The sequence below is a fragment of the Xylona heveae genome (assembly GCF_001619985.1).
Source record: "Xylona heveae TC161 unplaced genomic scaffold L228scaffold_1, whole genome shotgun sequence".
Lineage (NCBI taxonomy): Eukaryota > Fungi > Ascomycota > Xylonomycetes > Xylonales > Xylonaceae > Xylona > Xylona heveae.
The window spans coordinates 982,346-997,493 of NW_017264193.1; the positions used below are offsets into that span (position 1 = coordinate 982,346).

Here is a 15,148-nt window from a genome sequence, read left to right on the forward strand (position 1 = left end):
AAAAAGAGTTGAATCAGAAGCTGCTTCTCTCGATGTAAGAAGCGAGGGCTGGGTCATGGGAGAACATGGCCCACATTTAAAATTGGTTTTGCAAGTATCAAAAACTCCGCGCACGTCTCTGAGGAATCCCACGGTTTACTGTCTTTCACATGCTTTCTGGTAACAAGTCTAATACTGGGAAGACAATCGCTTCTGCGGCAAGTGCCGTGTCTGGGGTAACAGGGGAGCGTTGGCAGGCGACACCCCAGCTCTACTGCAATGGGCCACCCGACTCCAGCCGGCTTGTTATCTGACACCAGTACGTGCGTTCTGGAGGGAAGCTGTGAGCCAGCTCGTGACTGTCCAGAACCGATTCTTTTGACCGTCTTTGGGGAAATAAACACATATAATTATGTTGAGGTAGCGGTTTCTCAATATCTGAACTATAGGTCAAGCTAAACTCTTATGATTGCTGCGTTCAGGTCATTCTTTGGGGATGCTCCTCGGAGCTCTTCGTCCGCGCTTCCTGGGTATGATGCAGGACCCTCAGCATGGACCGAGTCTGTTCCACTTAAAGTAAACTCGAGCTCGCATGGCTCTTCATCATCTCCATTCTCAGCTTCAAATTTCACGCCTCACAATGCTCATCCAGATCCGCTTCTCGCTCTCCGCCGGAGGGAGCATTATATCCAACAGGATCTTCAGACACTGCTTGATGCCCAGGCGGACGGCTTGATCGCCGGCCTTACCGGCGACGGTCAAGCCCATGATGTTTCGAGCTCGACTGGTAGCTCAACGCCGACATCGTCAAGAAACGCGCCTGAATTTACTAAAGCATCTGTGACAGCACAATCTTCGAGGCGGAGACCTGGGTTACGTGCAGCACGCCGCGGAATTCTAAGCAGTATGCATGAGTTGGCGCTGGTAAAGGATGAGGAATCTCACATTCTAGAGGTGCAGATGAGCGAAAGAGACCAGGTCTTGGAGAGAATCACCGCGTGGGCAAAAAAGAAGGACGGCCTGCGAAAAGAAATTGAGGATATCAAGAAAGGCCATGAAGCTCTACAATTGCATGATTTGAAGCTGCAATCAGGTGATCTCGAACGGGAAATATCGGTTCTCGAGGAAAGGCTGGGCGGCATGAAGGCCAGGCACCGCGCCTTGGCTGGAGAAATATCCAGGTTGGAGAATTCGGTACAAGCCAAGCTCTCTTCGTACACAACTTCTCTCTCCATGGTAGATTCCCAAGTTCAGGGATTCCTCGCGAAACCGCCTTTAAAAGTTCCCAGAGACTTCGACGAGCAGATGTCATTCCTGAGCTTACAGCCAGAACGCCGCACGCTAGATCTGGCCAAGGAACATTGGCAAGTAGAGCGTGACTTTTTCCACGAAAAATACACTTCTGCAGAGGCAGAAAGGGATGCTTTAGAAGACGGTGCAGTGATCTGGAATGACGTCATTACAGAGGCAATGGCATTTGAAAAGAGACTACGCAATGAAATGCGCAACATTGGTAGCTCACGCTCCCTGCCTAGCAATTCCCGCAAAGACGCGCGTGACCATGACGACGCGTCCAAAGGGATGAAAGAAATACTGCAACTGATGGATCAGACAATCCTCCAGATCGAAAGCAAGTTCAAGCTTGCTGAGACGCGTGGCTGGAAGTTATTAGTCTGCTGCATTGGAGCAGAGTTAGAGGCCTTCAAAGAAGGCAAAGAGATACTTGCAGAGGCATTGGATGCATTGACCACTACCTCAAACCAGGGTCTCCTGTCGAGCGTCGAAGAGCAGGATCAAACAGCATCAAATGCGTGGTTGGACAGCCCAGCAGGGTTGAGCCCCGTCCATAGTCATAGTCCGAAATCGGATTCTCGCCGAGAGACTGTGGCAGAACCTATTGATAGGTCCGAAGATGAAGATGACGAGCCGGACCCGGAGCTCTTGATTTCTCATCAAGATACGGACCTGTAGAATAATTCGATAGAAAGACCGGCTGGGTCTCATGGGAGGCATAATACCTTCTACCCCTAGAAGAGTTAATTTTAAAACTGATCTGCACTTGTATGCCTGGTGTGCTTTTGATGAGTATATTCGCCGTTCGAGACCAGACAGCCGTAAATGACGAAAGAAAATTTTAAATAAAATCACTACTTCCCAAATGTTACTAATATAAGGCATCTTATAAATATGCCAGTTTTAAAGCATTATGGATATTGCGGAGCATCTCGATCGGTGTATCGAGTATATATACGTGGAAGCTGGCGAGCTTCCAGCTCCAATTCTTCCCCACTCCTTCAATCGCACCACACCAAGCTTACATTATCTTATGGGCAACAATGAATTATTATTCTACAATGCTAGCTCTAGATAGAGTTCTCATCCAGCGAATTCGTCTCTGCGTGTACGGATGATTGAGCCCCAGCGATCTGCAAAACGCCTATAATTGATCTCCCAACTCTCGATGCTTAGTTCCCCCAGATCACCGGCTCCATTGAGCGTCGCGCGCCGCTTTCCTGGTTACCTCTGGGACTAGGCAGAATGGTCCTTTCAGCACCTACCTTCAGCTTCAAGATACCTTCGATCCACGATTCCACGCTGCTTGACTGCAGGATTTATCATCCCCAGAAGTCGTATCACACTATCAACCCGGAAAGTAGGAAGCCGGCCAGCTTCGGACATGGAGGTGACGATGAAAGTGCCACCGCCGACCGAGACGGGATCTTACGGAGAGTAAGGCTCGACGAAAACGATCAGAGTGGGAGTTCGCGATATGGTTCAGGTATTGGTATATGGGCGAAGAGGGGAGCCGTGATTGCGCATCCATACGCACCTCTGGGGGGCTCGTACGATGACCCCGCCGTACACCTACTTGCATCAGAGGCGTTACGGGCGGGATTTGTTGTAGGCACGTTCAATTTCCGGTTAGTCTGCGCCTCCAAGTTTGCAGTATTATATTAGCAGACCGGAATGCTGCTGCGTTTTTGAGCTTGCTAACACGCAATGCTGGTAGTGGTGCCGGTGCATCCGAGGGTAGTACGAGTTGGACCGCAAAGCCTGAGCTTGCCGACTATATCTCCTTTACCGGATTCTTGATGCAATATCTGCTGAATATTTGGCTGGCCGAGCCCTCAGGTTGGATCGGGCACGACAAGGTCGCGCCTGCAATTGAACCTTTTGGGCCATCTGAATTTACTACTACCGCAGCCGCTGACTGCTCGAATGCAATGATGTTGCTTCTGTCTGGCTATTCCTACGGCTCGATGATAACCTCGCGGCTCCCGGAAACGGATGAGATTTTTGCTCGGTTTGAGAGCGTACGCACTGGTTCGCCGGAGGCAGAGATAAAGCTGCGAGGACAAAGTCTTGCGAAAGAGTGGAACAAGGGAATATTACGGAGCTCTGTGCATGCTGCACCCGACAGATCTTCAGGGACAATGCCTCTCATGACTATGGGGTGGGATGAAAGTGAAAATCATGCCAGGAATCGAAAAACAAGTCATGAAGTCCGAAGGAGCTTGGACACGGTTCGGAAAAGTGTAGACCATATGAAAACAAAGTACAGTCATCGGCCGCATGCCTCAGTGCAACAAGCATTTCCTGTAGAGGATCCACATACTCAGGTTCCTTCTCAAACACCTCGCTTTTTGACATTTTACCTTCTCGTTTCGCCGCTTTTGTCCCCAGTTTCTCTGCTAGCTACATTATTTTCTCGACAAATGAACTGGGGAAGCCAGGAAGAGTCGGACGAACGTTTATCAAGGCATGACACCCTTGCAATATATGGTGACGAGGATATGTTCACTTCGGGCAAAAAGCTGAGAAGATGGGCTCAACGTTTGAGTGAAAGACCCCAGTCAAGGTTCCGTTTTCAAGAGATCGCCGGAGCAGGTCATTTCTGGCATGACCCGAGAGCAGCCAGAGAGCTTCGATTATCGGCCAAAAGCTGGTTCGACGAGATTTTGAGCTGAGGATAGTGTCGACGTACCCCAGTCATCATATCTTAACGCTGTGTGTCAGGATGTGTAATTTGCTGGCTTAAGGGTTCATTGGTTTATATCAGGATGCCATTTTAAAATCGTCTAATTATACAATGCAGCGCACTTGTGCCAAGTAAGTGTGAATGAGGAAGAGTTTAAATGGTTTCTAAGTTCAAACAAAATATAAATTGGAGGTCTGAAGGCTTGATGCAGTAAATCATGGTGACCACCGGCTGCCATTCGTACAGTGGTGGGCCTGACGTGCAAGATATCTTCATTACGGAGTGCGATGCATAAAAGCAAGCATATTCCGCCAAACCGCTTTATTTAAAGATACGACATCTCTAGCAAATATACGATCTCACATGCATGCACGTCAATTTGTCCGTCTGATAACTGCTTTTGACCAGCAATCGGCCTATGAAAGCTGAGGTCCTACACATACAAAACCACATATCCCACATATCCAACTCTAGCTAAGACAAATGTCAGAGTGGCACACCTACTTTCCCAGTCCAACCCTTATTTGCGAGAATATCGGGAGCAGATGAACGAGGGGTCGGAGGCTCTTTCGTCGGGAAAGTCGACTCATCGCATTTGTCGCGGAGTAACTGATGAAGGACATGTCCGAACAAGATTTTGCTTACCATCAGCTTGAGACAATTGCGTTGAAACAGGCGATGACAGCGCCGCACACCCACAGGGGAGGCCGACGACAGCCGGTCATACGACAACGATTTCCCATAGGATTAGTATCGAAATCATCAGGCCAACCCTTCCTGATATCATTTGCAGACTGAATAGTTTATTCGTCCAATCAAGTATCTTCGCCAGGGTTGTACGACTGGTCCTTACACGACACTATCATCACCAGTTCTCTTGATCGTCACACAGAGACTGGGATGCCCCCCTTCTTAGGGTGTCAAAGGAGCCCATTGTACCCGAGAACGCGGCACCTGCAGGGCTCGATATCTCCCCCTTTGACGAGGCAACAAAGAATACAAAGCTTGTGCTTTGAATGTCTTCGATCAGTCTCCCTTTTTGTCACTTCCTGCCTTGGCTGAGTGGCTGGCAGCGCTCTTACAAGAATGAGCCTCGAAAAGGACTTGAGGGACTTTGTGCAGACTCTCACATGCAGGTGAGCGATATCGGCAGGCAAGGATTAGGTGTTACCTTACAGCCGGGCTCTTAACTTATTTCTTCCCACTAAGATTACGGCAGATGATCCGGACAGCTGGGGTTCTTCAAAGGAATGGAATAATACCGATCGATGGCTTCTCTTTTAGGGCGGGCTGCAGAAGGACGGCAGTGAAACGCGGGTTGGGTTAGGGGAGGGATCGCTTTTCAGTAACCAATCTTCGTCATCAACAAGGATTTTGCAGAGGAATCTGTGGAATGATGAGAATTAGGGTATTGCTCTATGCTTTGTGGAGTATCGGGGTATGGGGCAGACTGCGGGAAACCCCACAAATTGAAAGTTCTCCTTCCCCACCACTGAGATCATCTTTGCGCCGGAGAACCTGAACTATGCTTTTCAAGTCGACGCTCCCGCGCCAACCTGAAAATTCAGCAGGGCGAACTATACTCGATTGCGGAATCGCCATGTGATTGTCGCTTGCTTGTTCACTGACGGACTGACTCGTGCTCCACGTTGTAGCCCGGCTTCGGACGTAATTCCGAACCTTACCTTAGGTTTACCACGGCGGTCCCGCAATGAGACAGGCCTTGATTGTTCTCAGCACCGCGTGACAACCCTCGTCATGGTTCTTCCTGACCTCCTACCAACCAACCCCCCACAGACGAACAAGCGTTTTCCTGCGCGATATTGATGATATTCTACGATCCGCGATGCGCTCTTCTCGTTAGTATCTAGGTCTTTGCTAGAGTTTCCGAGAACCGCGCTTGGTGTGTGCAACATCACTGTCCCTGCAAGCCTGCAAATGGGATCGCTTTGCCAGTGATATTTAGGCCCTATCTTCTACAAATTTAGATTTGCCGATGCAGGCAGGGTGCTGCATGGAGGCGACCCAGCGTCCATCATGGCTTTCTTGCAGCGCCCCAACGGTTGTCATCACCGCGAAGATGTTGAAGCGGTCGCACCCAAAAAGAATGCGAAAACGACATGCGCACAAGCCACTGGTCATGGATCCACTTTTCTTCCCCTCTTACGTCTCGTCCGAGATCCTGCCGGTGCTGTTGCGAGCGCAATAGATGCGCTGCGACCAGGATCCAATTCTGGGCTTTCTCCAGAGGAGCAAGCAGAGTTACTACGGGTGGAGCAAAGGAGGCAAATCCTTTATGCAAAGCTACGGAATGTAAGTTTCCTAGACCTTGTCGTTACCTTTTAGTCTCTCTCGTATAGTGATTGACAATGCTCCTCCCTAGGCTTCCAACTCGAGCGAATGGCATCTTACCGCATTAGAACTCGACATTCTAGAGCATAATGATGAATGGAAGGAGGAGTTCGAGTCGCCAGATTACGATGCGCTTCTTGTCGAACTTCGACTCAAAGAATTGGATGATGCACGAATCAGCTGTGATGTGGGCCGGATGCTGGCGATCATTCGGACATCACTAACAAGAGGTCTGGGCGATATGGGAAACATTCGGCTTTACATGCATTCTCACACCGGCACCAAGCGTCTGATTGAACGATATATCAGCTCCGCTCTGGCGACTTTGAAAGCGCTATTGGATATATCGGCAAATCAAAAGGACGAACGATTAGCACCGCGTTTCATGCTGGAACAAGTACTTTGCGCTAGACAAGCGTTTGGAAGAAGCGCCCTTCTGCTTTCTGGGGGAGGAACTTTTGGGATGAATCATATCGGCGTGCTAAAATCCCTCTGGGAAGCGCATTTGCTGCCGCGTATCATCTCTGGTGCCTCTGCGGGGAGTATCGTGTCCGCAGTTATCTGCACTCGCACCGATGAAGAAATTCCGGAGCTGCTGGATACGTTCTGTTATGGTGACCTGTCCGTATTTGAGCGGCCCGACGATGAGGACAGCGCGCTTCGACGCATCGGTAGATTCCTTAAAATCGGTGCCCTGTTCGATATCACGCATTTGACTCGCGTCATGCGTGACTTACTCGGCGATTTAACATTCCAAGAAGGTTACAATCGAACACGAAGAATACTGAACATATGTGTTTCGAGCGCTAGCCTCTACGAACTGCCACGATTGCTAAACTATGTCTCTGCTCCCAATGTTTTGATATGGTCAGCAGTGTGAGTAGCCAAACCCAAAATATAACGATTCCACATTTGCTAATCCATTATAGCGCGGCCTCGTGCTCGGTTCCTTTTGTCTTCTCTGCTGCTTCTCTGCTAGCCAAAGATCCCAAGACCGGAGAAGCTGTTCCCTGGAATCCTACACCGCAGCACTACATCGACGGCTCCGTTGACAATGATCTACCAATGACCAGACTTGCGGAGATGTTCAATGTCAACCACTTTATCGTCTCCCAAGTCAATCCGCACGTAGTTCCATTCCTTGTGCGCGAGGAGGAGCTTATTTCAGCCCAGGGCCCGTCCTCACATGCATCCTCTCAGCCTGGACCTGGCTGGCTTTATACCATGACCAATCTCGCCAAAACCGAGGCGTTGCATCGTCTGAACGTGCTCGCAGACCTCGGGTTCTTTCCCACTGCACTCAGCAAAGTACGATCTGTCCTCAATCAGAGATATTCCGGGGACATCACCATCCTTCCAGAAATTTCTTATGCCGACTTCCATCTAGCACTCACGAATCCAACCCCGGAATTTATGCTCAGTGCCATGCTTACAGGCGAGCGTGCCACGTGGCCGAAACTCAGCCGAATTCGAAATCATTGCGCCATTGAACTCGCTCTAGATGATGCGGTGCAAAAACTTCGAACAAGAGTTGTCTTTAGCCCAAGCCAGATGGACTTACGCTTGATGGTGGGTAATGAACGCCGCTTACGCAGAGAACGAAGTCGAGAAAAGGAACAGCAGCAGCAGAATGGGGCGAAACTACCGGAGCTCCGTCTTGCTACCACAGTCACGGGCGCTCCTGCTCAGCGAAAGCCGTTGTCATTACACCCCAAATCCCACAGCATAGACGTCGTCGAGGGATCTCCCACCCAACCCAAATCCTTGGCAAAAGTCCACCCAGGCCTTGCACTAAAACTTTTCTCCGGATTGGAAACAATACCTTCTGGGACTGAGGAGACTTCTAATGCAACAATGTCAGAACGAGATGATACCGAGGCAGCATCATTCTCATCCCCCTCGACGCCTTCGCCTTCATCCCCGAACTTTGAACCCTCAGTATCCCTTTCTCATCGACTTTTCCCTCACGCTTCCAATCCTGGCACACCAAGCTTATCCGGTCCTTCTAAATCTTCTCACTCCCCTTTCGCTCCACCTCCTCCCGCTCCTCCATCTCATCAGCCACAAACATCTCAGCCTGCAGCTGCGTCATACTTTTACCAAAACACAAATAGCTCAAAGTCTTCTCTTCTGATGACTACGCCAACGCAAGCCAACGCCTCTACAGCAAATAGCCCGGAAGCGACCTACAAGCGCCTTTTCATGCGCAGTACTCCCGATACACGAGCTTTCGATACGGCAGATAGCAACAACACCAGCCAAAGTAGTTATGCCGTTTTGCCATCAGTCGGAACTACGGGCTCGGCAACTTCGTCCCGTAGAGGAAGTGCTTTTGATCTCGACATTTCCGGGACTCGTGGCATGGTTCTAAGAAAGAAGAGCAGTCTTAATCTACAGAAGTTGGGAGCTTCTTAGATTTTTTTTCTTTGACTATTTCTTCCGTACTCTCATGCTAGGTGTTTTCATCTTCATGGTGACAGTGTCGTCTGTTACCTTTGTTACACTATTTTCCTTTTCTTTCTATCTTTCTTTTTGCTTTTCCTTTTTGGGTTGCATTTCTAGGATTCTAAGGTCCATATACAAGAGCATTTGAACGCGCGCGTGCGCCTTGTGCGGCATATTCTTTTTTGGCAAGGGAGGCGTTGGCAGACGATCAGACAGACAGACAGACAGACAGATTTCAAAGAAATGTCGATTAACTACCTACCTGAACCCTTTTAAAGACTAACGTCATCTCGTACCCTCGTTCCATCAATACACTCGCTTTTTATTTTCAATTGTACTTATACCTCTCTCCTGCAGGGTTGCTCCCTGTACCGTACATTCTTTGCGTCTGATCTTCTGAGCATTGAGTCTTATCGCCGTATTGTGTCTTATCCGTCGGTACGCGACTCGGTAGGATTTGCTCAGGAAAAGGTCCTCAAGCCTTCTTACCCTTCCTTCCTCCTTTCGTTAGTGTTTTCTTCAATGGATAATTATTCATTTTAGATAATTAAAGGTCATTCTCATAATGAACATAGGAGCGGCTGGTTGCTGTAGGTGTCACGGTGTTTTGAAAGGACTGCCATGAAACGTGATGATAAAGTGTATGTAAACAATGTTATTTTTTCATTACCCAGCGAAATTAAATCATTGCGACGCAGAGAATAAAATAGTTTCCCCAATTTTGGCTACCTTCTAATTTATTAATCTACCTAATCTATTGTTATACTTCGCATATATGTTGCCATCCAGTTCAAAATTTTTTAATTTGTTTAAGAGGAGTAAAATTGTGGATTGGTTGGTAAATAGTATCCGGCTGTTTGAACTGACAGCTGAGAAACAAGCGCCGCAAACAGGAGTGTTCAGTTATTGGGTGGAAGATTGGGATTGCAGTATATATACAATTGTTGCAGCTTGTCCTTCAACAAATAGTCGCGATGCCAGAGTGGTTATTGGGTATGACTAGAATTCGACTAGCTTCGATATCATATGGCTTCGGCCGCAGAGGTTCGAATCCTCTTCGCGACGATTTCTTTTTTGTTTTTTTGGGGCACCTCAGCACACACGGCGAAAAATGGTCTGCAGGGTTTTTAAGTACTTGTTTCTTTTACTTATTTAAATTTCTTTTTGATTCAGGAGTAGAGATGAGTTGGAATAAACATATGGCATATTGGAAAAACTTTACAGGACATTGTGCAAAGGTTCCTTAGTCCTTTGGTGTTGGCCAACGACGTTGTGAAAGTACTCCGTACCTGGAACCGAATTGTCGCCAGCCATCCCTCGCATGTTCTGACGACAGATACTCAAGCTGAATGCTAAGCGAATCAATGGTCTTCAGGTGAGCCCAATGACTAAGCAAATTGACGGAAACTTCCGCGTATCTCGATATGAGACTCAGTCCATGGAACTAAGACGTATGGCCATTCATTATTGAGTGAAGCAGCAGCTTCGACTGCGTGTTGTTCTGTCAATCAACGTCGATTATCACCCACCGAAGACATTAGGACCAACTTTCGAACCTGTCGGCTCATGGCAAAAGAGTCAGCTTGATATTGGACTTCTTCTCAATTAGGACTCTTCGACCTTCGCAAGCCTACGAGTTTGTGTACAGAAGGGATTATCAAGTCAAGGCAAAGTGAAGAAACGAAGAAAAGAGTAAACAGAATTGCAGCTGGACCGGACGAAGCGACAACCCTGCAAACGAATTTGAAAAGCTTTTTGAGAAGGGATTTTATACTTTATTTTGGGCGCTCAGCATTTCAGCATTTGAATTATCATACAGCACACCCTATTCGAGTATCCCAATCGTTTCAAGTACGGACACTCAAGACTTCCCCACCTACAATCAATCATGTCGACGGCGAATTTTCTTGACCAGGATTTTGGATCCGAATCTGAAGACGATACTTTCAACCCCGCACCTGCTGAGGAGTCCGACCACGAGGATGCCGCTGGTGAGAGTGACAATGAAGTAGCTCCGGGCAAGTCCCGCCGAGTGGAAACGGCGAGGGGCTCATCACCAACTGGCGATAATGGGGACGAGGACGATGAGCGAGCACGGCCTTCCGAACCCAGACAAAATGGAAGAAAGGAAGAAAATGGCAACGCCGAAGACGATGGTGAAGATGGGGGCGCCGGTGGCGATGCGGAAGAGGAAGAGGATGAAGAAGAACGCGACGAGGAGGATGAGGACGAAGAAGAGGAGGAAGAGGACGATGACGAGGAGGAAATCTCGGTGGGTGCCATTCAGAGGTCTAACGATCACTGGGCGAAAGAAAGAATCTAACGTTGTATCTGTAGGGACATCGCCGTAAGCGTGCTCGAAGAGACAGACGGAACCAGTTCCTCGATGTCGAAGCCGAAGTCGATGAAGACGAAGACGAGGAGGTTGAAGATGATGAAGAATTGGCACCAGACGGTTTCATCGCCGACACCCACCCTGATGATCTCGCCGACCTCCCAGCCGGCGCTGAGATTGATGACCGCCGACACAGAGAGCTCGACCGCAGACGAGAATTGGAGGCAGGCCTTGATGCTGAGAAGCAAGCTGCAGCCTACAAGGAACGTTATGGTCGTAGCCGGCCTGTGGCGACAGATTCGGTCGTTGTTCCGAAGCGTCTCCTCTTGCCTAGCGTTGACGATCCCAGCATTTGGGGTGTGCGCTGCAAGCCCGGCAAGGAAAGAGAGGTTATCTTTGGTATCATGAAGCGGGTTGAAGAAAGAGTAATGACGAAGGCGCCATTGATGGTTACTGCAGCCTTTGAGCGTGGAGGCACCATGACGGGTTACATTTACGTGGAGGCACGCAAACAGGCAGATGTCCTGACCGCCTTGGATGGCTTGAGCAATGTCTACCCCCGAACAAAGACGATTCTTGTGCCGATCAAGGAGATGCCAGATCTGCTACGCACCACCAAGAGCAAGACCCTGGAGCCTGGCATGTACGTGCGAATCAAGCGCGGCAAGTACCAGGGCGATCTTGCGCAGATTGACGAGGTCGAAACGAATGGACTGGAGGTGTCGTTGAGAATTGTACCTCGTCTGGATTATGGCATGAACGAGGACGCAAATGCTCCCATTGCAGACGCCGCGGCTAAGCGGAAACGGGCTGGATTTGGCGCGAACAACCTTGCCGGCCGCGCTCCTCAGCGTCTCTTCAGCGAGGCCGAGGCCAAGAAGAAGCATTTGAAGTACCTCCAGCAGGTATCGACGTTGGATCGGAAGCATTGGAGCTATCTTGGTGAGACATACATCAATGGCTTCCTGATCAAGGACATGAAGATTCAGCATCTACAAACCGAAGATGTGAATCCTACCTTGGAAGAAGTTACCAAGTTTACGGCCGGAGCAGAGGATGGTACGGAGAACCTTGACCTTGCCGCCCTTGCAGCTAGCTTGAAGGCCAGCACTGCCACTGCAAGCTACCTGCCAGGTGATATGATTGAGGTGTATGACGGCGAGCAGCGTGGTGTCTGCGGTAAAGCGGTTTCTGTCCACGGTGACATTGTCACCCTCAATGTCACGGAAGGAGAGCTTGTGGGTCAAACGATTGAAGCCCCGATCAAATGTCTCCGAAAACGCTTCAGAGAGGGAGATCACGTCAAGGTTGTTGGCGGCAGCCGCTTCCGCGATGAGGTTGGTATGGTTGTCCGCATCAGCGACGACCGGGTTACCTTGATTAGCGATGCTAGTATGCAGGAGATTACAGTCTTCAGCAAGGACCTAAGAGAGGCTGCCGATGCTGGTGGCACAGGAAAGGTTGGAAACTTTGAATTACACGACTTGGTCCAATTAGAGTAAGTTTTCATGTCCATTGGATTTCTCCTTTACAGCCACCAAACCGTTTCTGACTCGCAAAATCTAAACAATAGTTCTGCCACTGTTGCTTGTATCATCAAGGTCGACCGTGAGTCTCTCCGCGTCTTGGACCAGCATGGTTCCGTGCGGTTTGTCCTGCCGTCGCAGATTCCCACCAGGCTCGACAGACGCCGAAACGCTGTCGCCACGGATCGGAATGGATCAGAGATTCGAACCGACGATACCATTCGTGAAACTGGCGGAGAAGGAAGACAAGGCCAAATCATGCACATCTATCGCTCCTACATCTTTGCCCATAACCGTGAACAAGCTGAAAATGCTGGCATTTTCGTCGTTCGAACAACCAACGTCGCAACCGTAGCCGCCAAGGGCGGCAGAGTAACTGGAGCTGCAAGTCACGGCCCCGATTTGTCAAAGATGAACCCGGCAGTACAGCGCAACGGTGGTGTCAATGGCGGCGGCGGCGGTGCTATGCCTCCACCCAGGAATTTTGGACGAGACCGGCTTCTGGGCAAGACAGTGGCCGTTCGAAAGGGCCCTTACAAGGGTCTCCTGGGTATTGTCAAAGATACCACCGACACCGAAGCACGTATCGAGTTGCACTCGAAGAGCAAGGTTATCAGCGTGCCCAAGGAGAGTCTGAGCATCAAGGAGTATGTGTTTTCCAAGAACCCGCCAATTTTCCTTATAGCTAACCCGCAAATCTAGTCCCGTCACCGGTCAATCAATCGAGTTCAACAAATTCTCCGGCGGCCGTGGCCGCGGAGGGGGTGGACCTGGAGCAGGACCTGCTCGCGGCAGTTTCGGAGGTGCCACACCATCGAGAGTGCCTACCGACTGGCAGGGAAGCCGCACACCTATGGCTTCTGCTATTTCTGGGGGACGTACCCCCGCATGGGGTTCCGGTGGACGAAGTAAGTCAACATTACCCAATCAACTATTATAGGGGTTTTGGCAATCGAAACCAGGATCAAAGAAGAAGAAGCAGCTGACAAATCCCTCTCAGCACCCGCATGGTCCGGCGCCGGTGCAGGTGCAGGCGCAGGCGGTCGAACCCCTGCATGGAAACAGGACGCCTTTGGTGGTGGTGCTACTGGCGGACGCACTCCTGCCTGGGGCGCTGCCGACGGCAACCGTACCGTAAATCCATACGACGGAAGTCGCACAGCATACGGTAGTGGCGGGGTAAGTTTATCTCTTCTTCCCCCCATTTTCATCCTTTCCTTTTCCCTCCATATATATATCCTTCAAGCACTTTTCCACACACGACTAACACCTGTCCTCAATACAGCGAACACCAGCATGGAACCCCGGCGCTCGCACGCCTTACGGCGGCAGCGCCATGGACCGTGACCCATACGGCTCATCAGACTCCTTTGGATCCGGCGCCAAGACACCCGCATATGGCGGCCACGGCGGATTCAGCAGTGGATCCAAAACCCCCGCGTACGGCGGGCACGGCTTCTCCTCTTCCTCCTCTGCTGCAGCAGCTGCTTCTTCTTCTTCTTTCGGCGGCAGCAGCGGCGCCGGCGCCGGAGGGCACGACTCCTGGTCCTCTTCCCGCTACGACGCGCCCACTCCTGGCGGCGGCGCCCTGTCTGCCCCTACCCCCGGCGCCCTCAATGCTCCTACTCCCGGCGCATATTCTGCCCCGACACCTGGAGGATCAGGAGCCGGCCCGGCACATACCCCCGGCGCCTCTGCCTCAGGAGGAACAGGAGGATCAGGAGCAGATTACCATTCTGCACCTACACCTGCAGCGTCTGCCCCCACGCCCGGCGCGGCTCGCTCGTACGGTCATGCCGCTGCCACGCCTGGAAATTGGGGCGGAGATGACGACGACGACGATGACGATGCCGGACCGCGGTATGAAGAGGGCACGCCGAGTCCGTAGTTATAGTTGTACTTGTACTTGCTTTATTTTTATTTTTAATTTTTTTCAAAACTCAGTCACGTATGTCAAACCTAGGTTGTAACATGGTTCATTTTTTAAATATCGAGTCCGGTGCAACTTATTGAGCTTAAGGTCTTGTTGTTGTTATTGTTGTTGTCTTGTGAATTCTTCGCCGTCGTATCTCCTTTGTTTTTGCGTTTTCATATGCAAGTTCGTCAGTTCGTCAGTTCGTACTTACTCATAGGTGGGGGTGATGATGGATTAAGCAATTGGATCGATCACATTGCAGTAAAAAATGTACATTAGCCTTTTTCTTTTCCTTTTTCCTTTTTCATCCTTCTGTCTCACTCTCATTTCTCTTTTCTCTTTGAGGGTTCAATTAGCAGACACACAGGAAAAAAAAAATGGAGAGCACAGTTTTATATGGCTTGTGGATTATCCTGTTACACTGCTACACTGCTACACTGCTAACTGCTATCCTATACTATGTGAGCTGTACCTTTGCAACCATTGCAACCACTACCAAGTAATGCACCGCAATGTGATGCAATGTAATGTAATGCTACACTGCTACTACATGATAACAAACCAAAAAAAAAAAGGGCAAGAGGGGTAAAAGACGAAAGGACGATGAGATAATGAGA

General features: G+C 49.9%; 4 protein-coding genes and 1 non-coding gene across 5 annotated transcripts; all 5 read left to right on the forward strand.

Moving 5' to 3' along the window:
• Nucleotides 1-6: 6 nt before the first annotated feature.
• Nucleotides 7-2,177, forward strand: L228DRAFT_7279 (hypothetical protein). The gene has a single exon (XM_018336825.1). It carries the CDS (start codon nucleotides 445-447, stop codon nucleotides 1,948-1,950), a length of 1,506 nt encoding a protein of 501 aa, XP_018191745.1. The 5' UTR covers nucleotides 7-444; the 3' UTR covers nucleotides 1,951-2,177.
• A 62-nt stretch (nucleotides 2,178-2,239) lies between these two features.
• Nucleotides 2,240-4,328, forward strand: L228DRAFT_242618 (hypothetical protein). Its single transcript, XM_018331485.1, has 2 exons — nucleotides 2,240-2,900; nucleotides 2,990-4,328. The coding sequence occupies exons 1-2, from the start codon at nucleotides 2,518-2,520 to the stop codon at nucleotides 3,945-3,947; spliced, it is 1,341 nt and encodes a 446-aa protein (XP_018191746.1). The 5' UTR covers nucleotides 2,240-2,517; the 3' UTR covers nucleotides 3,948-4,328.
• A 1,667-nt stretch (nucleotides 4,329-5,995) lies between these two features.
• L228DRAFT_206746 (putative esterase of the alpha-beta hydrolase superfamily) lies at nucleotides 5,996-7,876 on the forward strand (the record flags this gene model as incomplete). The annotated part of the gene is made up of 3 exons (XM_018329687.1): nucleotides 5,996-6,271; nucleotides 6,342-7,186; nucleotides 7,240-7,876. Coding segments are annotated over 3 exons (1,758 nt in total), but the record flags the coding sequence as incomplete, so codon positions are not given.
• A 1,847-nt stretch (nucleotides 7,877-9,723) lies between these two features.
• Nucleotides 9,724-9,820, forward strand: L228DRAFT_t4. The gene has a single exon. It is a non-coding gene; the product is annotated as a tRNA-Ser (tRNA).
• Nucleotides 9,821-10,230: 410 nt separating this feature from the next.
• Nucleotides 10,231-14,965, forward strand: L228DRAFT_216324 (transcription elongation factor Spt5). Its single transcript, XM_018330111.1, has 6 exons — nucleotides 10,231-11,027; nucleotides 11,093-12,588; nucleotides 12,664-13,263; nucleotides 13,319-13,524; nucleotides 13,617-13,795; nucleotides 13,902-14,965. Exons 1-6 carry the CDS (start codon nucleotides 10,644-10,646, stop codon nucleotides 14,502-14,504), a joined length of 3,468 nt encoding a protein of 1,155 aa, XP_018191748.1. The 5' UTR covers nucleotides 10,231-10,643; the 3' UTR covers nucleotides 14,505-14,965.
• Nucleotides 14,966-15,148: the final 183 nt, after the last annotated feature.